Consider the following 27,502-nt stretch of genomic DNA (forward strand, 5'->3'; position numbering starts at 1 on the left):
GATCGGTTGGTAGGACATGTTCTGAGGCATCAAGGGATCACCAATTTAGTATTGGAGGGCAGCATGGAGATTAAAAATCGTAGAGGGAGACCAAGAGATGAATACACTAAGCAGATTCAGAAGGATGTAGGTTATGGTAGGTACTGGGAGACGAAGAAGCTTGCACGGGATAGAGTAGCATGCAGAGCTGCATCAAACCAGTCTCAGGACTGAAGACCACAACAACAACAAGCAGATTCAAGATTTAACTGAACAGGAATTTTCCAAGGCACATAAACAGATCTCACATGCGATAGTAAGGTTAAATGTTTTACAACAAAGTAAGGATTCTGGCATGACTGCCATCTTGCAACTTTGAAAAAGAATATCAGTGACTTAACTGAACAAAAGGTACAGGAAAAGATTCAATCATCTGTCTGAATATCTGAATCTTCATTCCACAGCAGAGATGTGTATGACAGGGAAATTTCAAAGCTCTGGGTTGAACCTTACCATGTGGGGAGAGCAATATGGAATCACAGTTGGATGACTGTAAAAGGTTTATTAATGGTTACCAAAGGTCTTGATGTGTTAAAGAAAGAATGTACCCGAGGAGAAAACTGTTGGTGAGATAACAGTGATGGGAACTGTTATCCACTTCAGTTCCAAAGGAAAAAAGGAATGTAAATATTGTAAAGTACGGGAGCAAAGAATTATCAAGAGAGTAACCAGACACAGACATTTAATTGTAGTAGTATAATCACTGTCTGTCCTACTATGCCAAATGACTGGTCGTGTTTGCACCAGCCGTCAGGAAACAACGGGCATTCTGGGGAAGGGGCCAGGCTTCAGGACATAGCAAAGGAACAGTAGGCATTCATACAGAGAAGATTGTAGCCCTCACACAGCTAATAACTACTCATGAGTGTTTACTTGAAGAAGAAGAAGAAGAAGAAGAAGAAGAAGAAGAAGTAAAATCTAAGACGGAATAAGTGCGAGATATTTTTGGAAAGAATGTTCATATTCACTTAGATTCCGAGATAGAAATATCATTAATCTCACAGGAATTGCAACAAAAAAGTATCTCTTCCCATACTATCATTAAAAGAGGTTTTTGTTGTTAGTATCACCAATCATAAATGGAAAAAATAAAAGAAGAAACGTGATTACCAACAATTAATACATTGACCTTTCACCAAACACTCTCAGTAGCGCCTAATTTAAACCTTGATCTCCTATTAGTATTAGATTGGCTAACTGATAATAGAATATTATTAGTGTTCAACCAGGAAGCAGATTTATGGAAAAGAGATAATAGGGTACGAAGTGTATGTAGCCTTCTAAAATAATTTCTTAGAATGTAAAGGAGGTAAACCTCTGGTGAAGCATATGGGTCATTCCATGGCAAGTCAACCTACCCCTCCCTGCTTGACCATCAAGGATTTCATTGAAATTTTATGTGAACATTACACATGTTCCAAATGATCATTGGTAACGTTTAACATTTGTCAAAAAAGTACTGGCCGAGATGTAGTCACTTATTTGACTCCATGTGGGACTTTGCACAGAGCAAGTGTGAATTTCTGGCATCTTTGAGCTGTTATATCTTGGGTAACATTTTGTTGAAAGAAATGAAATTTGGTCATCTTGTACAATTTACAACATTCTCTCGAAAATAATAATGGAAAGCAATTTAAGAGCCACATTCAGCCAGAAAATTTTATGCAAAATTGCCCAAAAAAATTTCCAAGTTTGGTTTCTTGTATCTCAGGAATTAGTCCCTGATGAAACTTGGCATGCACTAACCTGATAACAACAGGTTCTCCAAAATAAAGTTTCATTTATATACCCCTAGCAACACTAAGTGCAAAGTTGATTTTGTAAAAAGGTCAAAAATGTGGTACCTTTGACCTGATTTTGCAAACGAACCATGTTCTATAAGACGTTCCAAACTGAACTCACTAGAAAGACCATCAGTTTAAATGCAAAAAACGTGTATTTAATTATCCATGGGCTGACAATGTTAGATAATTTGAATCAAAGTTGGAGATGAAAATCACAGCACAAAAAAAGTAAACTTCAGATTCTTCTCTCTTGTGGAGTAAATGCATGGTGAACATTAAACATAATACATAATAGCTTGGTAGCACAAGGATGAGGAATACAAAATTTCATTCACCTAGTATATTCCAGTAGTCTATAAATTCATCAAAAAATGATGGTTTTGTGAAAAACTAAACATTGCAACATTCAACACTTCTTTTACAAATACCATTTTCTATGAAAGCTTCAAAACCAGCCTCATTGAACATATTTTAAGCCCCCACCCACCAGTCGCGTGGGTTTATTTTTCAAGATCGGTTGACAATACTTCCTAAACTCAGGCAACGAAGCCAGAAAAATCACACTGCAAATGAAGTTTTAACTTCGGCTTCTTATATCTCATTGATTGAAGGCATAATAGGTATGGAACTCTGTACACTACAACTTAGCAACATAAGATTTTCCAATGTAATGTATCAGTCATGTATTGATTTCTAAATTGCTACAAAATAAGTTCAAACGTGATTTTCGTAAAATTACCAAATAGATCATAATTAACTTCCTGTTAGGTAATCTGTTTTCCATAACTGATTTCAAACTAATCACAGTTGGATAGAGCATGTTTTCAAGCATTTAGAAAACCATATTTGATTTTCTAATACATGCTAACAACACCTGAAAATGACGGACAAATTTGAGGGAATTTACTACGGCAACAGGCTACATTGCAGCAACCTGTTGTCCATGTTTCATTGTAGACAAGTAATGTCTCACTATATTGTGGCATTAACATTGTCACTACTGGTACAAGAACATGAACCAGTAACCCCATCACCATAGGGGTCTTAATTTAGGTTCCAAAGCCTTTTGGTGGGACCTGTCTGCTAACAAAGCCATTTTCTAAGTACCTTATCTGCTATTCTCAAAATTGGTAGGAGTATCTCACATATACGGCAAGCAAAAAGTACATCAATTTCGATTTTAAACTTCTCAATATTCTCATTTATATTTTTCAAAATTTTTGAGCCATTTTCTGCAGTTCATTGGAAATTGATACTGGCAGCGAGACGGTGACATTGAAATAACAGAGCATGAAAATGAGGTGTTGTACTGGTACCCAGCAAGCATCCTGTCTTCCAGGCCAATAAAATTAATGAGTGAGCCTTGACTTAGCATAAATTTTATTAGTGCATCATTTTTCTTTTTTTGATATGTCAATAATGTTGACAGTCCACCATTCATTATCATACATAAGGCTTAGCATGGTCACATTAGATACCCTGGCAACAAAATTTAGAAACTTTGCTGATAAGGCCCAAACTCGAATCAATGGTAAATTGATGATGTTCTCATCTTCTTTCTTCATGAAACTTTTTGCTTTCTTTGATGTCTTTTTTCAGAACATTTAATTTGTTATTGGCCTTTACAGGCTTGCACGAGTAAATAATCACTTGGTTGTGCCATCAATCCCATCACAAAGGGATTTCCTGTGGCTAGTGCCAAAAAAGTTCCATTCCACAACAATTCAATTTTGTGGCTACACAAAATTCTAATAAATGCCAGAAGGCAACTGATTATTTACTTCAACCATTTCTGCGGTAGGCAGCAAGAGAGATACAATGATGGCTTTAACTGTAAACATTGTCACCGTGAACCACCCCAACATAGTGAGATATTATTTGTCACTACACAAATGAAAAAATGTATGCAACAAAACACAGTAAACCATTGCCATGCTACATTCCCTCAAATTTGTCCATCATTTTCAGGTATTGTTGGCACATAATGTAAAATCCAATGCATTTTCTGGATGTTTTTCAGGCGCCGATTTTTCCTGGCAATTCTGCCTAAAATTTTCTGGCTGAACATGGTTCATAATATTCTTTTCATTATTATTCTTAAGAGAACACTTAAAGTTGTACAAGACTGCCAAATTTCATTTCTTTCAACAAAATATTGCCCCAGATATAACACCTCAAAGTTGCCTGAAATTCACACTCACTCTGCGCAAAGTCACGCATGGTGTCAAACAAGTGACTATACTGTTGTGACTTGCTGATAATTCAAAGTGCCGCCGCGCAATTACGTGCGTCGTCTACATGCGGCACTGTCTGCCAGCCATGCAGCAGCCGCGCAACCTAAGCGGCCAGCCAGCCAGCGGCCGCTAGACTTGGACTCAGTGCTCATTCGAATGTTACCGTGTTCACATGTCTTGCTTTGTCAACTTGCTCAGCGACTTATATGTGTTGTGTCATTTCGAAATACATGTGTTCAACTTGACGTTATAACAATTGGCAACGAGGTACTGTATTTTTCCTTTTCATTGTTGACCCACAGGTTTCCATGGCTACTGTCGAGCAACTATTGCAAGGTCTCATTGAACAGCAAACGCTTCTAACATCGGCGATTCGTGATTTCGTCGCGGCATCAAATGCGGGGCATTTCTCGTCATTGTCTATACCTCCTTTTCCTCCTTACGACGAGACAGCAGAAGACTGGTCTGATTACGAAAATCGTCTTCGACAGCACTTCTTGGCGTTTCATGTCACGGACGAACAAACATGTAAGTCTCCGTTCCTTTCATGGATTTCACCTCAAATGTATCGGTTGTTGTCGCAATTGGCTCCTGAAAGATCCTGCGTCTTTGTCCTTTGCTGAAACGTACTCACTTCTGTCTGTCTATTTTCACAAGCAAACACATGTGGTAGCCTCTCGTGTTGCCTTTTATCGTTTTCAAAAACAACCGCATCAATCTTATCGCGCTTGGGCTGCTGAACTTCACGGCCTCAGTCGAAAGTGTCAATTTTTTACTGACGTTCACAAAGAATCCTATGCCGATTCCATGGTACGGGATGCTATTATCCGATCGGCGCCCGACAAAGAAGTTCGGCAACATGCCCTTCAGTTGGCAAATCCGACTCTAGATGAAATCCTATCCATTGCGCAGTCTTTTGAAATTTCTCGCGCTGCTGAGGCACAAATAGAGGCGTAGGGTGACGTCGGGGAATTACAACCTCTGTGCACTGTTGACGACGCATGCGGTGCGTCCCCGCCAGCCATGGCCCCAGTACGCTCCCATGCACAGCCTCAACCTAACCGTAAACAACCCTCTAAGAAACTGTAGCAAAACCCCCGGCAAGTTCCTTCATGTCCACGGTGTTTTACGAAACATTCACGGGAGGACTGTCCCCAACGTTGGGCCATGTGTCACAATTGCAAAAAGAAGGGTCATGTGTCTGCCGTTTGCAAATCCGACCGCATACATGATGTTCATGACCGTGACGCTGATTCTGCTTCTGTGTTGTCTGTCAATTGCACTTCTTCCCTTTCAGGGAAGAACCATGAACCATGGACCTTGCCGTTGGTGGGGAGGCTTGCGTGCCTCAGCGATACAGATAGCCGTACCGTAGGTGCAACCAAAACGGAGGAGTATCTGTTGAGAGGCCAGACAAACGTGTGGTTCCTGAAGAGGGGCAGCAGTCTTTTCAGTAGTTGCAAGGGCAACAGTCTGGATGATTGACTGATCTGGCCTTGTAACATTAACCAAAACGGCCTTGCTATGCTGGTACTGCGAACGGCTGAAAGCAAGGGGAAACTACGGCCGTAATTTTTCCCGAGGGCATGCAGCTTTACTGTATGATTAAATGATGATGGAGTCCTCTTGGGTAAAATATTCCGGAGGTAAAATAGTCCCCCATTCGGATCTCTGGGCGGGGACTACTCAAGAGGATGTCGTTATCAGGAGAAAGAAAACTGGCATTCCACCGATCGGAGCGTGGAATGTCAGATCACTTAATCGGGCAGGTAGGTTAGAAAATTTAAAAAGGGAAAGGGATAGGTTAAAGTTAGATATAGTGGGAATTAGTGAAGTTCGGTGGCAGGAGGAACAAGACTTCTTGTCAGGTGACTACAGGGTTATAAATACAAAATCAATTAGGGGTAATGCAGGAGTAGGTTTAATAATGAATAGGAAAATAGGAATGCGGGTAAGCTACTACAAACAGCATAGTGAACGCATTATTGTGGCCAAGATAGATACGAAGCCCACACCTACTACAGTAGTACAAGTTTATATGCCAACTAGCTCTGCAGATGACGAAGAAATTGAAGAAATGTATGATGAAATAAAAGAAATTATTCAGATAGTGAAGGGTGATGAAAATTTAATAGTCATGGGTGACTGGAATTCGGTAGTAGGAAAAGGGAGAGAAGGAAACGTAGTAGGTGAATATGGATTGGGGCTAAGAAATGAAAGAGGAAGCCGCCTGGTAGAATTTTGCACAGAGCATAACTTAATCATAGCTAACACTTGGTTTAAGAATCATGAAAGAAGGTTGTATACATGGAAGAACCCTGGAGATACTAAAAGGTATCAGATAGATTATATAATGGTAAGACAGAGATTTAGGAACCAGGTTTTACATTGTAAGACATTTCCAGGGGCAGATGTGGACTCTGACCACAATCTATTGGTTATGAACTGCAGATTGAAACTGAAGAAATTGCAAAAAGGTGGGAATTTAAGGAGATGGGACCTGGATAAACTGAAAGAACCAGAGGTTGTAGAGAGTTTCAGGGAGAGCATAAGGGAAGAATTGACAGGAATGGGGGAAAGAAATACAGTAGAAGAAGAATGGGTAGCTTTGAGGGATGAAGTAGTGAAGGCAGCAGAGGATCAAGTAGGTAAAAAGACGAGGGCTAGTAGAAATCCTTGGGTAACAGAAGAAATATTGAAGTTAATTGATGAAAGGAGAAAATATAAAAATGCAGTAAATGAAGCAGGCAAAAAGGAATACAAACGTCTCAAAAATGAGATCGACAGGAAGTGCAAAATGGCTAAGCAGGGCTGGCTAGAGGACAAATGTAAAGATGTAGAGGCTTATCTCACTAGGGGTAAGATAGATACTGCCTACAGGAAAATTAAAGAGACCTTTGGAGATAAGAGAACCACTTGTATGAACATCAAGAGCTCAGATGGAAACCCAGTTCTAAGCAAAGACGGGAAAGCAGAAAGGTGGAAGGAGTATATAGAGGGTCTATACAAGGGTGATGTACTTGAGGACAATATTATGGAAATGGAAGAGGATGTAGATGAAGATGAAATAGGAGATACAAAACTGCGTGAAGAGTTTGACAGAGCACTGAAAGACCTGGGTCGAAACAAGGCCCCCGGAGTAGACAACATTCCATTGGAACTACTGACAGCCTTGGGAAGAGCCAGTCCTGACAAAACTCTACCATCTGGTGAGCAAGATGTACGAGACAGGCGAAATACCCTCAGACTTCAAGAAGAATATAATAATTCCAATCCCAAAGAAAGCAGGTGTTGACAGATGTGAAAATTACCGAACAATCAGTTTAATAAGCCACAGCTGCAAAATACTAACACGAATTCTTTACAGATGAATGGAAAATCTGGTAGAAGCCGACCTCGGGGAAGATCAGTTTGGATTCCGTAGAAATACTGGAACACGTGAGGCAATACTGACCTTACGACTTATCTTAGAAGAAACCTACGTTTCTAGCATTTGTAGACTTAGAGAAAGCTTTTGACAATGTTGACTGGAAAACTCTCTTTCAAATTCTAAAGGTGGCAGGGGTAAAATACAGGGAGTGATAGGCTATTTACAATTTGTACAGAAACCAGATGGCAGTTATAAGAGTCGAGGGACATGAAAGGGAAGCAGTTGTTGGGAAGGGAGTAAAACAGGGTTGTAGCCTCTCCCCGATGTTATTCAATCTGTATATTGAGCAAGCAGTAAAGGAAACAAAAGAAAAATTTGGAGTAGGTATTAAAATCCAGGGAGAAGAAATAAAAACTTTGAGGTTCGCCGATGACATTGTAATTCTGTCAGAGACAGCAAAGGACTTGGAAGAGCAGTTGAATGGAATGGATAGTGTCTTGAAAGGAGGATATAAGATGAACATCAACAAAAGCAAAACGAGGATAATGGAACGTAGTCGAATTAAGTCGGGCGATGCTGAGGGAATTAGATTAGGAAATGAGACACTTAAAGTAGTAAAGGAGTTTTGCTATTTGGGGAGCAAAATAACATGATGGTCGAAGTAGAGAGGATATAAAATGTAGACTGGCAATGGCAAGGAAAGCGTTTCTGAAGAAGAGAAATTTGTTAACTTCGAGTATACATTTAAGTGTCAGGAAGTAGTTTCTGAAAGTATTTGTATGGAGTGTAGCCATGTATGGAAGTCAAACATGGACGATAAATAGTTTGGACAAAAAGAGAATAGAAGCTTTCGAAATGTGGTGCTACAGAAGAATGCTGAAGATTAGATGGGTAGATCACATAACTAATGAGGAAGTATTGAATAGGATTGGGGAGAAGAGAAGTTTGTGCCACAGCTTGACCAGAAGAAGGGATCGGTTGGTAGGACATGTTCTGAGGCATCAAGGGATCTCAAATTTAGTATTGGATGGCAGTGTGGAGGGTAAAAATCGTAAAGGGAGACCAAGAGATGAAGACACTGAGCAGATTCCGAAGGATGTAGGTTGCAGTAGGTACTGGGAGATGAAGAAGCTTGCACAGGATAGAGTAGCATGGAGAGCTGCATCAAACCAGTCTCAGGACTGAAGACCACAACAACAACAACCTTTCAGGGAAGTTATTCCTCACTGTCCAAATCCTTGGTCGGGATGTTCTCATGCAGGTGGATACCGGTTCTGCTGCCACTATAATTAATTCTCAGACGTATCTTCAGTTGGGTTCTCCACTCCTATCACCTGTCACTCGGCAATTACGGACGTACAATAAACAGAAGATTTCTCTCTTGGGACAATTTAATGCTGAGGTATCTTACAAATCCGTCGTTCGCACTGTTCCCATATTTGTGATCGACCAGAGTAACGCAGAGAATCTTTTTGGTTTCGATGCCTTTTGCACTTCTGGGTTCTCCATAGATGACTCTGACAATATCGTCTCTGATGCTATTCCTTATGCTCAACTGGATTCCTTGTCGACGACATTTTCGTCCCTTTTTTCTCCTGGATTAGGCCATGCAAACGACTTTGAAGCTCATATCACACTCAAACCCACTGCTTGGCCTAAGTTCTTTCGGGCTTGGCCCATTCCTGTGGCCCTTCGTGATCGGGAAAAACAGGAGCTGGATCGTCTCACTACTTCAGGGGTCTTGCTTCCTGTCACTTCCAGTGAGTGGTCCTCTCCTGTCGTTGTCGTTGCTAAGCCCAATGGTGATATTAGTCTCTGTGGCGATTTTAAAGCCACTGTAAATGCGCAATGCCTCATCGACACTTACCCTATGCCCCGACCTGAAGAATTGTTCACTAAACTTGCGGGAGGCCAGTATTTTTCTAAAACTCGCCTGTCAGAAGCTTATCATCAACTTCCTCTCGATGCTGCTTCCTGGCAGTTTCTGGTCCTTAACACGCCTTTCGGCCTCTATCAATACCAACGATTGCCATTCGGGGTTGCCAGCGCCCCTGCTCTCTTTCAGAGATTCTTATTGCTCCCTGTCCCTGGGTGTATAAATTACATGGACGACATTGTTGTCACTGGCTCCACCACTGAAGAACATCTTCAGAACCTCCGCACACTTTTTCATGCCATACAGACTGCCGGTCTTAAGTGTAATCTTCAGAAGTCACAATTTTTTCAGGCATCTATCACGTACTTGGGGATTCAACTCTCTCGGGATGGTATTTGTCCGCTTCAGCAAACTGTTGCTGCGATCGATGCCCTTCCTTGCCCTACATCTGTTAAGGAACTGCAGGCCTTCTTGGGGAAAACAGCATACTATCACAAGTTTTTACCGTCTGCTGCTTCGGTGGCTCAGCCGTTGCATCGCCTGTTGCATAAAAACGTGCCTTTTCACTGGTGCGCGTCATGCGATGTGGCTTTCCAGAAATTGAAGACTATGCTGAAACAGGCCCCGTGCCTGGCTACTTATCGACCTGGCCAACATCTTGTTCTTGCCATGGACGCCTCTCTATACGGGGTCGGTGCAGTCCTTGCGCACCGTTTTTCCGACGGCTCTGAACAACCCACTGCTTATGCCTCCAAAACGCTCATGAATTCTCAATAAAAGTATTCTCAAATTGAAAAAAAAGCTTTGGCCATTATTTATGCTCTTCATAAGTTTGGTGTTTTTCTCTATGGATCCAAATTTCATCTTGTTACGGATCACAAACCACTTGTTTCATCCATCATCGTCACTTCCCAACGAGGCTGCACACCGCCTCCAACGTTGGGCTCTTTACATGTCTCATTTCAATTATGAGATTCATTTCCGGCCGACGGCTCAACATGCGAATGCTGATGCACTGTCTCGCCTTCCCATGGGTCCTGATCTGGCATTCGGTAGGGACGAACTTTTGTGTTTCCACCTGGATGTTGCCAAGCAGCAGGTTGTGGACGGATTCCGCATCACGGGGACTGGCTGGCGGCTGCTACGGGTTCTGATCCTACCCTCTCCTGGGTTTTACGCTGTATTTGGAAGGGTTGGCCAGATCATCCGTCCGCTAAGACTTCTGACCCATTGCGGAACTACTATGCTTTGCGCTACCGCCTCACAGCTAGGGATGGTGTTATCCTCCTCTCCACCGACAATGCTTCGCCGCGTGTTGTGGTTCCTGCGTCTTAGCGCGCTTCAGTCTTGCGCCTCCTTCACCAAGGGCACTGGGGTATCTCTCACACAAAATCTCTGGCGCGCCATCACGTGTACTGGCCTGGCATCGACTCTGAAATAGCACACATGGTCGCTACCTGCGGCCTTTGTGCGTCACAGGCCGCCGCCCCGAAGTCATCTTTGTCACCGTGGCCTTCGCCTGAGGCGCCCTGGAAGCGCATTCATGCTGACTTCGGGGGACCTTTTTTAGGTACTTATTGGCTCCTCGTAATTGACGCCTACTCTAACTTTCCTTTCAGTGTCCGTTTCCCGTCGCCTACCACCGCAGCAACCACAAGTGCTCTCGCCCACATTTTTTCTTTGCAAGGCCTTCCCTCTACTCTTGTTACTGATAATGGTCCGCAATTTGCCTCTCCCGAATTTGCGGATTTTTGTGCTCGTCACGGCGTTATGCATGTCACGGCCCCTCCGTTCCATCCACAATCAAACGGTGAGGCTGAATGACTGGTCCGCACATTTAAGTCTCAGATGCGGAAACTCCTGACTTCTTCTGCTGCTGCTGATGCGTTTCTCCAGTTTCTGGCTTCTTAGCGTTTCACCCCCATGGGCGACCACAGCCCAGCTGAACTGTTACATGGCCGGCAGCCCCGCACGCTACTTCATCCCCTGCGGCCTTCCACCTCACAGCCGTGGGTGCCTTTGCTTGGCCGGTTCACTGCCGACGACCGGGGATATGGCAGGCGGCCAAAATGGAGCCCGGGCCACATCTTACGACACCGTAGCCAACGCCTGTATGAAATCCAGACGGACACGGGTGTTGCAGTGCGTCATTTGGACCAGCTTTGGCCTCTTTATGTACTATGGCCTTCTTAGAACAATTCTGCACCAAAGTTATTTAGCTGGAGGGTACCCACGTCGTTCTTGGTATCTTACAGTGAAACTACTTCCTGTCTGTCCTATGTAGAAATGTGGGCATTGAAGTTTGTAAACACTTCACTTGTTATTTGTCTTACTGCAGTGAATGCTGTACTGTTGTCACTTATTGTTAGTGCTGAAGGATACCTGAGTATCACTATTATGAAAACGGTTAGCAACTTTGTATGGAATTTTTCCTATAAAGAGGATGCAGGCCAATGCATTCCTTTGTTCTTGTAAATCTGATGTAGGAGGTGCACACATACCTGCCAACCTTAAAAAAAAAAAACCAAAATCAGGAGTTTCAATTTTAAAAAATCAGGAGGTGGAATGATCAAAACCCATGACTCATTTTCAGTATAATTTCGAGAAAACTGTGAGAGTTTCTCCCTATGATGCCAAAAAGTTATACAGTGGCTATAAAACTACAAATAAAAACACCAGAACTATTCATAATATTGATTCCATACCCTCTATTGGTAACATTGCCCAGGTAATCAGTATTATGTTGTGATGGTTTACGGTTAAAAAAAAGACAAGGAAAAAAGAAAAAAGGACAAGAAAAAAGAAAAAAGACAAGAAAAAAAGACAAGAAAAAAAGAAAAAAGACAAGAAAAAAAGACAAGAAAAAAATACAAGGAAAAAAAGAAAAACAAAGAAAGAAAAAAAGGTATGACTGCCGAAGACCAGTGTCCAATCACAAAAACACTGGATAATAATCAACTTCACTTAGCACAATGACAACACACAAACACAATCATAAACTTTGATACGTATATCAATTAAAAACACTAATGAGTGGAAGGGCTTCCAATCATTGGCCAAAAAAACTGAAGTCACAAGTTTTCAAAACAAGTATCTTAGATTTGATAGTAGTTAGTTAAAAATTGGGAGAAATAATAGAGTAATCTGGAGACAGGAGAAAAAGTGGAAAATCAGGATTTACCTGTCTAAACCAGAAGAGTTGGCAGATGTTTGTGCATTGTTTCTTTTTTATTTTGTTGTGAAGTTTATCAATTATATCTGGACTGTATCCATTCTGGTGTGCAATTTCTTTGATAATGTTAATTTCGTTTTGTTCATCGAGAGGACTGAGAGGTACTTCTAAGTATATGATTTAAGGACAGATCTCAGGAATTCTGTGTTGTATTGGATGACAGAACAAGTGGTTTATGACAACATCATGGTGATGGGTTTTCAGTAAATTTGAAAGGCATGTCTGTTATTTAAACTATAACTGTAAGATCAAGAAAATTTATTCCTTTATCCACTTGATGCTCCACATGAAGATAATGTTGCTGTGCATGCTACTGAGAACATTTGTAAGTTTTTCAATCTCCTCAATCGTACCATTGTAGAGGATGATGGTATCATCAATATACCTTTTGTAATAAATTATTTTGTCTTCAAATGAACATTCTAACCAGAAGAATTGATTTTCTATGCAACTGATGTAAATATCTGCAAGGATTCCTGGCCAACTGCTGTCCATTGCAAGACCATCTTCTTGTTTACGAATTTTTTTGTCAGAAATGAAGTTATTATGTGACAGAACTAGTTCTAGCTGTTCAATGAGTTCATATACATCAGTAATGGATAACTTTTTTGTGCTTTAGTAGTTGTTCAGTATCTGGATTGTGTTACAAATAGGTATGTTTCTGTATAATAGAGGGAAACATTCCACGTGGGAAAAATATATCTAAAAACACAGATGATGTGACTTACCGAACGAAAGTGCTGGCAGGTCGATACACACACAAACAAACACAAACATACACATGAAATTCAAGCTTTCGCAACAAACTGTTGCCTCATCAGGAAAGAGGGAAGGAGAGGGAAAGAGGGAAGGAGAGGGAAAGACGAAAGGATGTGGGTTTTAAGGGAGAGGGTAAGGAGTCATTCCAATCCCGGGAGCGGAAAGACTTACCTTAGGGGGAAAAAAGGGGTATACACTCGCACACATACACGTATCCATCCGCACATACACAGACATGTTTCTGTATAGGTTTACTATGTCCAATGAAGCAGATATGGCACTGTCTGGTATTGACATGTCTTCGATATCTTCCATAACATCACAGTTAGTCTTAATTGAGAAATTCTTTTGATAAGTATAAATATTGCTGAGACCATCCTTTAGCTTCTTGGTGATAAAATATGCTGGACTACTTCTAGAGTTTAACTACTGGACGTATAGGGCAATCAGACTTTAAACGTTTGCTTACAAACATAGTTTTGGTGCTGGCAGGTTCACGACAAGGCATTTTAGGATATCAGAGTCACATAACAAGAAATCACAAGGTATCAATAGTTTCCTTAGCTGGGTTTGAATTTGGATGTGGGGTCACTCTGCACTTCATGTATATTGTTTTTATGAAACAGTTCCGAAGTCTGTTGATGTATTAAGAATCATTCATAACGTCTGAGTTACCTTTGTCAGATTTCACTACAGAACTCTGTCTTCAGTTTTCTATTACTGTACATGAGCAGTTTGGAGTCATTTTTTGCACAACTGTGCTAGTTTTTGGTTTTTTAGGTTCTTGTGCATGATGTCTTCAACTTTAAACCCGTTTTTGGTTTTGTAGGTTCTTGTGTATGATGTCCTTAACTTTAAACCCAATACTTATCTGTTCATTACTGTTCATTTTCACTGAGTCACACACCATTCAGTCCTTATTCCATGAAGTTTCAAGATTGCAGCCAGATGGCTTCCATCACTTGTCATGATATTTTGGTTGACAACGGTTCAATTATCTTAAGGTGAGTGTTTTGCACTGGAGATTTTTAGTTCACATCGCTAATTTTATACCAAAAATTGGTGCAGACACACAAGCGTAAAGGCAAGGCACTACATGAGCAACCTCTGTCGAGTTTCTTGATCTCTTTGAATATGACTCCATCTACAGTGCGCAGGCACATGCATAATGGTGATACTACATGTGTGCTCTCCGTCGGAATGCGAGTTGATGGAGTTAAAATTCAGACCTCAAATTAAGAAAATAACTGTCACTGTACATGTCTTTAGCCCTTAAGATAAAGAAATCATCAGGTCCCATGCCTTATCCAGTTGAAAGCCATCATAATGATTAATACAATCTCCTGCCCAAAAATCACAATTAAATCTTTGATATTGCTGTTATTGGGCCAATGGAATATGTTTGAGGCCTTTCTCAAGTAAGTTAGTTTCATCTTTATCAAATGTGATAGTGGTGGTGTTTATCACCTTGTCATAAAACATTTGTTATGGCATGGGTGGAGATTCTAGTTGTCTTCTGTAAGAACTGAGAGCAAGTATTTCTGATTATGTCTAGCTGATACAATTAGTTGTTCTTTGCTCTCCTGGTCACTAATTTTATCTAAAATGTAAATGAATTGAATGGGAGTTAAGGAGTTGTTTACTGTCAAGTGCTGTTTGAGCATTTGCTTGTTAAGTGTATCTTCGCATTTATAAACCATTAATGATTTGATTTCAGATTTTAACCATATAATTTCACAGTTTGATTTTGCAAATTTTGGCTGACTGAGTGAGGCTCCTTACATTAGTTTAGATTAATAACCATTACCAGTCACAACACAGGACTGGTTTCTGTTTTCCAATGTAAACATGCTAGATGTTGCGAATGCATATGCTTCTGGAGTTACTAACATCTTAAGTGCCACTACTGTATCAAAGGCATAATATGGACGTACCAATACTTAACATGTTGATTAATAAGCAGTTAATGTGTACAAATTCAAAATGTGTTTGTAAAAATTTTATAGGGAGACAATATAGATACTACAACTACATATAAGCACAATAATATTTTTCAACATGTCACAGTCATTGTAAAAAATTTTATAACTGTAGTGTGGAAACAATACAGATACAAAAACTATATGCAAGTACAATAATATTTTCCAATCCATGTCACTTAGCCACTTCCAATTGTTTCAGTTGTGTCTACTTAGTCATCATCACATTATTCATTTTTTATGTTAACAGTGCAATCCATTGCTGAGTGCTGGGAACATGTTAATGAATGTAAACTACCAGAAGATGGACAAAAGCCCGAAACAGGTCATATGTTAAATAAAATCTATTGTCAATGGTAGCAATTATTAATCTCTACCCCATAAAGGAACAATTACAGTGTTCAACTGCATCCATTATGGATAAAACTCAACAGTTAACAATTATGGAATATGTATGGAAGTTTCTTTTGTGAGGCCTATCCATTACTGATGAATCTTAGGACTGCAGAGAGAGAAGAGATACAAAAGATGATTGACAATGACGTAGCTGAATGCAGCCATAACATCTACAATAATCCACTGCTAGTGGTAAACACTAAGCCCTAGCTTGAGCATAGCTCTGTGGTGGGCACACTGCAAGTGTCTCAAGCCCGATCTCCACTCATCTTCCTCAGTTCACATTGTTTTAGTGCACTCATGGCTTCTAATTGGGCTTGGTGAACTGTGAACTGGCCTCTGTATGGTACTCCCATTGTGTGGATGTTTCTCAAACTATTTTGGCAATCTCACAGACAACCCTTACTTGTTCAAAACCACTGCACTGACACATGGAATTAGAGTTTTTGCAGGTTTCTTGTTGTGCTAGCAGTGCGTTTTTCTGATAAATATGTCAAAGTTCTTGACCAATGCTGAGATTGAGAAGATTTTGAAGGTACCATCTGAATATTCTGGTTGAAAGCGAATAACTAGCACCAGAAGGAACCCTAAGAACCCTAAAAGAGAAAAATTGCAGAAGAAGTTGCAAAAACAGAATCACAAATATATTCTCTAGTGAGACTGCAAAGATGGAATGATTAGCAAGAAACACGGTGGGGGGGGGGGGGAAAAAAAAGGAGCCATTTTGATGTCTGAAAACAAATGATGAAACAAGGGCATCTTCTTCACAGTCACCAGTTCTGGAATACCAAGACTAGTGGTTGACAAAAACTGAATAAAGCATCTGCAGTTTCCTCTTCATAAATGAAAGACAAGACAAGACAAGAGAATGCAAAAGGTAAAAGAAATAAGCATATATAGAAATACACAGAAGTGCAGGCTAAGTAGCATACAAATTACATAAAAGTAGCAGCAATAATTGAACAGAATGTACTGAGAGTTTAGACAATGACACACAGAATGCTATTGCAAACATTAATGCAGTTTTTAATTTAATTACATGAACTGTTGCAGCAGCTCCCATTTCTTGGGGTACCCTTGTTATCAACACTGCAAAATTAACATGTGTTGATAACAAAACTATGGACATTTCAGCTAGATAGTTTTGATGCAGTTTGAGTCTATGGTAGTACGTGACTCAGCTAATTTTTTTTTAAGGTGTTGCAACAAGACCAACAGTCAAGAGAATGAATTACAAAGCTGATTTGGTTCTTTTATAATGAACCTCAAGTCTGCAAAATGTGTAAGAAATAACAGAAACACAATTTAGTTTCTGTCACAATTTTATAGAGATTTGTACTCACCCTAAATAATCCAGAAAATCCCCCAAGAAATGCTCCAAATCTGAATGCATCTCGTTGCACCAGTACACCAGGTAACATCTTCGGGTGACGTACAAGTTTACGAATTTGAAGCAGCAGTCTCAGACAGACTTGAAGACCATACCCTATTGAGAATAACTTTGCTGTTCCCTAAAAGTAAAGTCAGTCAGTCAGTAATTCCATCATTAATAAATGCAATAAAATGACATGATAGAAATAATGCATAAAAATTTGATGTACCATACATTTCTCTCTTATCACTTACTTCGAGAGAAAAATGTGAATGAAACAGACACAAACAGCAGCTAAAAATATACTGACAAAATTTCAATTTAAAATGTTCTAATATAAAATATAAGAAAAATGTGAGGTTCATTTGCTAGCCAGAAAAATCCTATGTCCTTTTTTTATTCAGCGGTACATAGGAAATTTAATGTAGTCATATTTCCAACTTATTATTTCCAAAAACCATTTACTTATTTTGTGTCCAAGTCACAGACGACAATTTATGCGCACACCTTTGCCATCAATAGTTCCTGTATGTTTGAGGAGGTGGTTTGCAATCCCTGGAGTGATGTTCGATGACATCCAAAATGTCACAGAGTTGATGTCATACAAATTTCCCGGAGAAGAAGTCACAGCTGGAAACATAGCTCACAACATCATGGAATGGGCAGAAGAAGAGAGTAAGTATACTTCAAACAGTGTATGTGTGTAAGGGCAATGTATGTGCATTTGGGCATTGCAGAGAAGTATAAGTTATCTTCAAAACAGCAGTGGTGCATTTATAGCAACTGTGTAGAAAAGTATATTCAACATGGCGTGCAATTTAATATTTACAATGTAAGAAAAGATAGAATCTTTACTTACCCTAAAGATGGCATGTCAAGGAGCAGACGGACACAATTAAAAGACACTTACCATACTTCTTCAGCCACAGCCTTCATCACAAAAAGAAAGAGAAACACACACCATTCATTCAAACAAGCAATCACACCTCACATACACATGACCACCACCTCCAGCAGCTTGAACCAGAACGCAACTGTCAAGGAGAATGGAAGGAGCAAACTGAGGGGGTGGGGAAGAGGAAGGGATAGCAGTGTATAGGTGGGGAGGAGAAAGGAGCACTGTCTAGTGGAGTGTGCAGGAACTAAATTGCCAACAGCTACAGCATCAGGAAGTTGCGGGGGCGGGGGGGGGACTGTTGGGTGGATGGCGCAAAAACAGTATGTTACCTTAGGTTGAGACTGGGATGATTACAGGAGCAGAGAATGTGTTGTGAGAAAAATTCTCATCTGTGTAGTTCAGAAATGCTGGTGGTTGAGGGGAGGAACTAGATGGCTCAGGTAGTGAAGCAGCCACTAAAATCAAGCATGTTCTGTCCAGTTGAATGTTGTGCCACAGGGTGGTCTACTTTGTTCTTGGCCACAGTTTGGCGGTGGCCATTCATCCCGGTAGACAACTCGTTGGTAGTCATATCAACATAAAATCATTGAACAGCTTTTTGTACTGGTATGACAACCAACCAGCTTGTGACGAAGCAAGCTGGGATCTCTCTACTTCCTTTCTTGTTTTGCCATCTGCCTCCTTAGATTCATTTTTTTTTTTTCTTTTTGACTAATTATCTTTAACATACATGAGTGTAATCTGCATTTTCATAAAAGAGAAAGGTTGGCCCTCAGTCTTAAGGAATATAGCACCAGGTCTAATTTTGTTCTTAGTTTTGTGTATGTCATCACAATTTCCTAATTTATTTTGACTATTCCTAGTTTTTTGTTATAGGGTAAAATCAGCAACTGTTCGTGACTTAGATTCTGTTGTTGACTTAGAAACAAATATAAATTCTGTTCTTTATAAACATTTGGAAGAACCACCACTAGGATTCTTAAAGTATTTATTTGGCTCTATTCGAAAATATATAGCAAATCTAGCCCTTAATTCCAAAATAATTAGCAGGTTTGTCAAAAGTATATCTGTTAATTTCATTATTTAAACAAAACAAATAATTCAACCAAACCTTTGTGGTACAAGAAACTGTTAAAAAGAAGGATTTTTTCTATATATTCAGTTAACTGAATGAGTTATGTTTTAATTGTAATTTCTGTAAATTAAATATCAAACAATGTATGGTTTCAGTACCTATTATTGTGAGGATATATAAAGTCCCCAATTTTGGTCCCAAGTCAGTCAGTCAGTCCACGGATGATTTTCAGACGAGACACATGCATCAACTTAACCGTGAAATAAGTGTAACACAAATAGGCTGTGTTTAAAATAATTACGGTGTCTGTTCAATAGTGCCACACGTACCATATTATTGTGCAAGAGCTGTATGGGTAGATTTTTACTGCTCATAGATGTTCAACAGTAAACTATTGTAGCTGTATGCTGACGTTTGCCTGCAAACATCAATAAGGCTTATCAAAAGTTAAAGTTAACCAATAGTGAACTGGCCATATTAACTGTGTAATGGGGGGGGGGGGGGGTGAACAGTGAGAGTAAAGAGCTGTGAAACACAACTGTGCAACTGTTGGGTACATCATTTACAGTAGCCAGTGTTGAACTTCCACCCCCCTCCTCCCCCCATTTTTCAGTCAGTATAAGAACGCAATACGTCGACACCAATGACTATCAACAATGAAATAAAACAGGTAAACGTCACAAGCTGTCCACCAGGATTAATAGCCACTGCCCCACTGTGCCCAAGAGCAAAGGAGACCAACCTATGGCTTAACATGCAACTGAACGTACCATGCTTTATTGTAATGGCTGCTTCATTTCCCAATCCACCTGGATCCTCACCTCCACCACCAGCTTTTCTGAACTGCGCAGATGTTAGTTATCCTCACAACACATTCTCTGCTCCCATAATTATCGCAGTTTCAACCTAAAGTAACATGTCATTCCCACACCCTCTACCCTATTACCTCCTCCCCATCCTCGTCTCCCACCTTCTTTGTTTTTGCTGCCCTCTGCCAATGGATCCGCCCGTGTTTCCCTGCTCCTCTCCTTTTCCACTCCATTTTCCCCACCTCCCTGCCCCACAACTTCCTGAAGCTATACCTGTTGGCAGTATAGTTCCTATACACTCTGCCAGACAGTGCTTCCCTCTCCCCCCACCTGTATGCTGCTATCCCTTACCCTTTCCCACCCTCTCCAGATTGCTGCTCCCATTCCCCGTGGCAGTTGTGTTCTGGTCTATGCTGCCAGAGATGGCGGTCATATGTGAGGCATGCTTGCTTGTATGAATGAATAGTGTGTGTGTTTCTCTTTCTTTTCTGGCGAAAGCTGTGGCAGACAGTTTACGTGTAAGTGCCTTTTAGCTGTGCCTGTCTGCAACTTAACGAGTGATCTTTACATTACGTAGGAATCTATCTTTCCCCACATTGTTCATATTCCAACCTGGAGTTTCCATTGTAATTTAATATGTGAAAGACAGAAGTAATTATATACAGAAGTTTGCATAACTGAGACTGCTTGAGATCACTATGATGAATGGTGCTGCCATGGTATCTCAAGTAAAAGGACGAAAACACCATATGTCACATCAAGCCTTCCAATACTCTAAATTTGACTGGAAAAATACACCATATCACACCAAGACCATTTCACTAACATATACCCAAGTTCCAAAGAGAATTGCAAAAGGCCTGTAAGGAGAAACATTGTTTGATCACGATTTAAATGTTAGCATTTTAAAAACCATCAGAAGCTCAAAAGGAGAGACTCTTCCTTTACTTGTTTTGAAATATCTTGTTTCTTACAGGAAGTTTCACCTTCAAAGTATATCAATAAATGCTCAAACACCACTGCCTGAGTATGAATTAATTGTCTAATTTTAGACTGAAAATGAAGACAGACACATACTGAGTACTAGACAGTGATTATTGCAGGAGAGTGAAATCACACTTACAAGAGATGTTCATTAACTGTAAATTCAAATACTTTAATATACAATACTGGTACTGTGACTAACATTAGAGAAAACTATTAAGTAATGTGATATATCATCAATGATGTTTATTATTTGGATTCCATAGCTGAAAATCAAAGTAACTGCTGTGGAAAGGTAATGTAAAATAGAGATGGACACTGTGAGCTTCCTTGAGACATACAAAAATAGTAATTTGGTATTAAAAATTTTGAATTTGTTCTACTGTTGGATTAAGCCCCTTCTGTGACACTGCACTATCTACCGGTATTGTGAAACAACAAAGTTTAGGGAACGTAAATTACTAAAAAAGTTGGGAAAGTTATCGAGAGGATTTTTACCAACAGAAAGTGATGACAAATATTTTAAAATCTGGAGTATGAAAGTTCTACAACACGGATGGTAGGCTTTAGAAGTGCATGGCTCTGCTGACCCTTTACCGAAGGTTAGCAAGAGAGGGAATGTATATTGTAACACTGTGGTAGAAAGGTCATAAGACGGCCCCTCGTGATATCACAAAGAATAAACTGGAGATAGATGGATAGATGGATCACAGCTGCAGTTAAATATGAATCAGCACGATAATCACTACACAGGATAGATTCAGATAAGCCATCAGCAACAGAAAATACTACAATGTGACATAATTGTTTTAAAATTTACTTTTCTTATTGTTAGAATCAGCAGTGCCCCAGAAACTGGTTCCATGATTTGTTCACAGTGAACGTTTAAAGAAACAATGTTGTGGAAAAAATGGAAATTTCATGGAAGGCTTTCACTGTATTGCATTGTATTGTATTGTATTTTTTATTGGTCCTGTTGTCTACATAGCAGCTTATGCATAAGACATTGGACAAGTCAAGTTATAAATATACAGGCTGAAAGTCATTTCAAGGCATACATATTTAAGGTTACAATAATACACTTTACACGCAAGTATTTATATAACACATTTCATAAATTTAAATATTCTTCAATGGAGTAAAAGCAGTGATGCTGTAAATACGACTTTAGAGATTTTCCAAATGTATTGACCTCAGTGATAGCTTTATGTTCTCAGGAAGTTTGTTATAAAGCTTAACTCCCATGTGAAAAGTACCTTTTTGGCACAGTGCTGTGCTGATTTGAGTCACATGTAAGTTTCTGTTTTGTCTGGTAAAGTGCTCATGTATATCACAGTTTTTTTGCAGTCTCCGGTCCTTGCCTATTACTTTTAATTTAAAGAACAAAAGAGTTTCCACAATGTATACACATAGTAATGGAGGAATGGCAGATTTCTTAAACAGGGGTTTACAAGAGTCTCTAGGCTTGCACCCAAACCAGATTCTAATGGCCCTTTTTTGTAGTTTAAAAGTGCTATTAGCTGTTTTAGAGTTTCCCCAGAAGGTGACACCATATCTAAGACGAGAATGAAAGTACGCATGATATGCATTCAATACTGTTTTCTCACTAAAGCATGATTTTAATGAACAAAGAAGCTAACATGTTTTGCTCAGTTCTGCATTGAGATATTCAATATGCTTATTCCATCTGATGTTACTCTGCAGCCAAAGTCCTAAGAATTTGGTTTCAGTATTGTTACCAACTGGTTCGTCATTGATAGAGACTGATGGGATAAACATGTCCTTGTTAGGAACATTGTGGAATTTTAGAGCAATGTTTTTCTTACTGTTTATTACAAGCTGATTACTCTGTGCCCAGCTGCTAAGTTATTTCGTGACCGTGTTTACTGTCTTCTGTAACTGTTCATCATCGTCTCCTTTTAGTAGAATCGTGGTGTCATCTGCAAATATGATTGTTTTGTGTGCATCAACATTTAAGCGTAAATCATTTATGTACAGAAGAAACAGAAGGGGTCCCAATACTGATCCTTGTGGTACACCACATTTAATTTGTTTATAGTCAGATAAGTGATTTGATACAGTTTTTAGTTCAATATTTGTGTGCTTGATGCACACTGCCTGCATACGATTAATGAGGAAGGAACTGATCCACTTGTTGGACAGACCTCGAATACCATATCTTTCTAGCTTTGATAGCAGAATTTTATGGTCCACCATGTCAAAAGCTTTTGACAAGTCAATAAAGACTCCTATTGTTTCCTGTTTTTTGTCCATCAGGTTTAGAATGGAATTGATGCACTCATAGGCAGCAGTTGTCGTTGACCTCTTATTTCTGAATCCATGTTGTTCATTACATAGGATGTTGTTTTTATTTATAAATTTCATAAGTTTCTCATACATAGCTTTTTCCAGTACTTTAGAGATGCAGGAGGAAATTGTGATGGGCCTGTAGTTATTTACATTTCTTTACCCCCTTTTTTATATACAGGAATAACTTTTGATGTTTTCAACACATCAGGGAAAGTGCCTGCCTGAAGTGAGCAGTCACATAAGTGTGTGAGTACTTCAATTAGGTTTGATGTGCTCTTCTTTAACATTGTTGCACGTACACCATCAATACCTGCCAATTTGGAATTTTTTAGTCCTTTTATTGCTTTAGCTACTTCATCTTGTGAAACAGAACTGATGTACATTGATCCTCTACATGCACTTATTTTATATTCATTTGCCTGGGTGCTCTTTACATTTGATTGTAACATATTATCAGCAACACCAGTGAAAAAGTTGTTAAATGTGTTGGCTACTTTTAAGGGGTTTGTTACCTTTTTATTTTTATGTGATAGTATTATATTTTTGCAAGGTTGTCTGTATTCTCCACATTCTTTTTTTATAACACTCCACATAGCCTTTGATTTATTAGCTGAACTATAAATGATTATGCATTATTTTTGCTGCTTTTATTACTTTTCTTAATATTTTGGAGTATTTTTTATAGCATGCGCGTACTACAGGTGAGGAATTTTTTGAGTTACATATTTCGTGAAGTAGTCTTTTCTTCTGGCATGAAACCCTTATCCCCTTTGTGATCCAACTGTTTAAAGAGTTCCCCCATATGGTTAATGTTTTCAGTGGGAATGCAAGTTCAAAGAAATGGGTTAATGTATCAATGAAAGTGTTGAATTTTTCATTTATATCGTTCATTTTGTACACTCCTAGCCATTTTTCTTTCCGTAATAAGTTGTTTAAGTAGTTAACATTATGCTGATTATAACTTCGATATGCTGTTCTGAAAGACATGTTGTTAATAATACTGCCTTGTACTTTTATGCTTAATATTTGAGCAAGATGATCACTAAAACTTGCATTGAAAATTTTTAGTGAGGTGTTGTGTAAACTCTTCTTGACTAGAAACTGATCAGAGCTGTTTGGCAAGTTTCTGATACTTGGGTAGCTGCTTTTACGAGGTGCTTTCAAGTTCTAAGGCCTCCGATTTGTTTTCTCTGGACTGGAAAGAGATAGAAACATGCGCATTGTTTTAAAATGAGGCCGCGTTCATTGTCAATACATCACAGAGATGGCAGCACCGTACGGAAGATGGAATTTTATCGCCAGCGGCGAGAATGAGAACTGTTTTAAATACTTAAAATGGCGACGTTTTCCTTACTTGAACAGCGTGCAATCATTCGTTTTCTGAATTTGCGTGGTGTGAAACCAATTGAAATTCATCGACAGTTGAAGGAGACATGTGGTGATGGAGTATGGATGTGTCGAAAATGCGTTCGTGGGTGCGACAGTTTAATGAAGGCAGAACATCGTGTGACAACAAACCGAAACAACCTCGGGCTCGCACAAGCCGGTCTGACGACATGATCGAGAAAGTGGAGAGAATTGTTTTGGAGGATCGCCGAATGACTGTTGAACAGATCGCCTCCAGAGTTGGCATTTCTATGGGCTCTGTGCACACAATCCTGCATGACGACCTGAAAATGTGAAAAGTGTCATCCAGATGGGTGCCACGATTGCTGACAGACGACCACATGGCTGCCCGTGTGGCATGTTGCCAAGCAATGTTGACGCGCAACGACAGCATGAATGGGACTTTCTTTTCGTCGGTTGTGACAATGGATGAGACGTGGATGCCATTTTTCAATCCAGGAACAAAGCGCCAGTCAGCTCAATGGAAGCACACAGATTCACTGCCACCAAAAAAATTTCAGGTAACCGCCAGTGCTGAAAAAATGATGGTGTCCATGTTCTGGGACAGCGAGGGCGTAATCCTTACCCATTGCGTTCCAAAGGGCACTACGGTAACAGGTGCATCCTACGAAAATGTTTTGAAGAACAAATGCCTTCCTGCACTGCAACAAAAACGTCCAGGAAGGGCTGCGCATGTGCTGTTTCACCAAGACAACGCACCCGCACATCGAGCTAACGTTACGCAACAGTTTCTTCGTGATAACAACTTTGAAGTGATTCCTCATGCTCCCTACTCACCTGACCTGGCTCCTAGTGACTTTTGGCTTTTTCCAACATTGGCCGCACATTCACCAGCCGTACTGCTATTGCCTCAACGATCTTCCAGTGGTCAAAACAGACTCCTAAAGAAGTCTTCGCCGCTGCCATGGAATCATGGCATCAGCGTTGTGAAAAATGTGTACGTCTGCAGGGCGATTACGTCGAGAAGTAACGCCAGTTTCATCGATTTCGGGTGAGTAGTTAATTAGAAAAAAAATCGGAGGCCTTAGAACTTGAATGAACCTCGTACTTCAGCCTTTAAATTGTAGGATGTTGCAAGGTTCAAAATGCTCTCCCTATTTCCACTATTCGTGAGGAAGTCAATATTCAAGTCACCACAGATTATCAATTCACTATCCATTTTATTTACTTTATTTAGCAATGACTCCATTTTGTTTAAGAACAGTTCAAAATTCCCGGATGGTGATCGGTAAACTGTAGCAATAACCAGGTTGAACTGAGTAATTCTTATAGCTGCAATTTCATAATCCTTTTCGACATCTGCCCTAGTTAAGTCAGGTAGTGTAATAAAATCTGAATTATCCTTTGTGTAAATTGCTACCCCATTGTATGATTTCTTACAATTTTCATAAAAGCCTAAAGTGACTACTACGTCTCAAATCACTTCATTCAAATTTTGGTAATCAATCACCTTTAGGAAAGATTGTTTACAATTGGTTCACAGAATTTCATCACGGTTGTGATCCCATCATCGATGAATTTCATGAAAGCCAACCAACATAGATGCTGTGAGCAACATGATTGAAGAGGATCAGCATGTGATTTACCGTGAGACAGAGACATCTTTGAGCTTGTCAAAGACTGCAATAAATTTGATTTTGACAGCATTAAGCTGTGAAAAAGACCAATGGTCAGTTAATGCACAATGCACAACTTGATCGAAATTCAAAAACAGGTCATATCAATTGGTGAAAGGTAATGCTCAAAAAATTAGACTGAGGAAATTCAAAATCTGACATAATAATGCAAAAAGTGAAGAAACTTGGACATATTCAAACACGGCAGAAACTGTGCAGCAATTAACCATTTGAGTGTACTAACATGAACTGAAACCAAACAAAGTTGGTACGTTCATAATGCTGTTCCAAGAAAATGATTACTGCATTTTATTGTCAGAACACTTAGAAGATGCACCAAATCTACTAAAGAGACTGTCTTTACTGTACTATGCTTGTCTGTCCTCTGCCAGAGTATTGCTGCGTAGTGCAGGATCCTTACAAGATACGATTAGCAGAGAATAACGAAAAATGTTTGAAGACAGGCAGCTTGTTTTGTATTATCATGGAATACAGGAGAGATTGTCACGGACATGCAAGTTGGGGTGGCAATCATTAAAACAAAAATGCTTTCTGTTGCGGCGAGATCTTTTCAAAAAGTGTCAGTTACCAATTTTCTCCTACGAATGTGAAAATATTCTGCGCAGTCCCATTATAAGGTTTGTTACATTGTGACGTAACATGCAGAGCGATAACGGCTGCAAGTTGTACTGTTCAGGCCACAGACGGACACTTCTGGCAAGCTTGCTTCTTCCTCATAAGACGTATGCCTACCTGTGTGCTCATTGTGTGTACTGATTAAATTAAAGTAGCGAATGGCAGAGTTCACAAGATTACTGTTGTATTTTTAATTTTTAATATTGGAATGTGAAAGTCGGTGTTATTAAGTGCTACGTGTTAATAAATCAACAAATCTGTGACTTAACACACTGATTGCTATCAGTGATAACTGTACCCAAGCATGAACGGTACCCATTCTCTAACCTGACATCTATGTCCCTTTCCAACCTTGAATATATTAAAGTTCTATGACTGTGAGGATAGAACGAGGAGAAAGTAACATGTGGGAGCTTACGCCATCTACAGAGGGAGAAATGACCCTTGTACCAAGTTAAATCAGAACTCCCACGGAAAGACTTATATGTTCATTTTTTCCATGTGCTAATCTAGAGTGTAACAGTCAAGAAATGGTCTTAAAGTGGTTCTATGAACCCTCTGCCAAGCACTTAAGAGTGAATTTCAGAACAGGCACATAGAGGTAGATGTAGATTTATTTCTATGGCTATGCAAGACATGTTGCAGGCACAAAACGTCATCCAAAAATGTACTGAATGCTTTTTCAGAAAATTATTTTGAACAATTAGTTCATGAGCCCACTCGAAG

The 27,502-nt window shown here is 39.7% G+C and overlaps 1 protein-coding gene across 2 annotated transcripts in view; it reads right to left on the reverse strand.

Moving 5' to 3' along the window:
- Positions 1 to 27,502, reverse strand: part of LOC126248144 (transmembrane protein 135-like) — a 107,887-nt gene that overhangs the window by 16,819 nt on the left and 63,566 nt on the right. For both annotated transcript variants that reach the window (XM_049948862.1, XM_049948851.1), the window contains exon 6: positions 17,013 to 17,180. In XM_049948862.1, the coding sequence (XP_049804819.1) occupies positions 17,013 to 17,180 (168 nt within the window). The remainder of the gene's footprint in view (positions 1 to 17,012; positions 17,181 to 27,502) is intronic.

Source organism: Schistocerca nitens, chromosome 1 (genome assembly GCF_023898315.1).
Source record: "Schistocerca nitens isolate TAMUIC-IGC-003100 chromosome 1, iqSchNite1.1, whole genome shotgun sequence".
Taxonomy (NCBI): Eukaryota; Metazoa; Arthropoda; class Insecta; order Orthoptera; family Acrididae; genus Schistocerca; species Schistocerca nitens.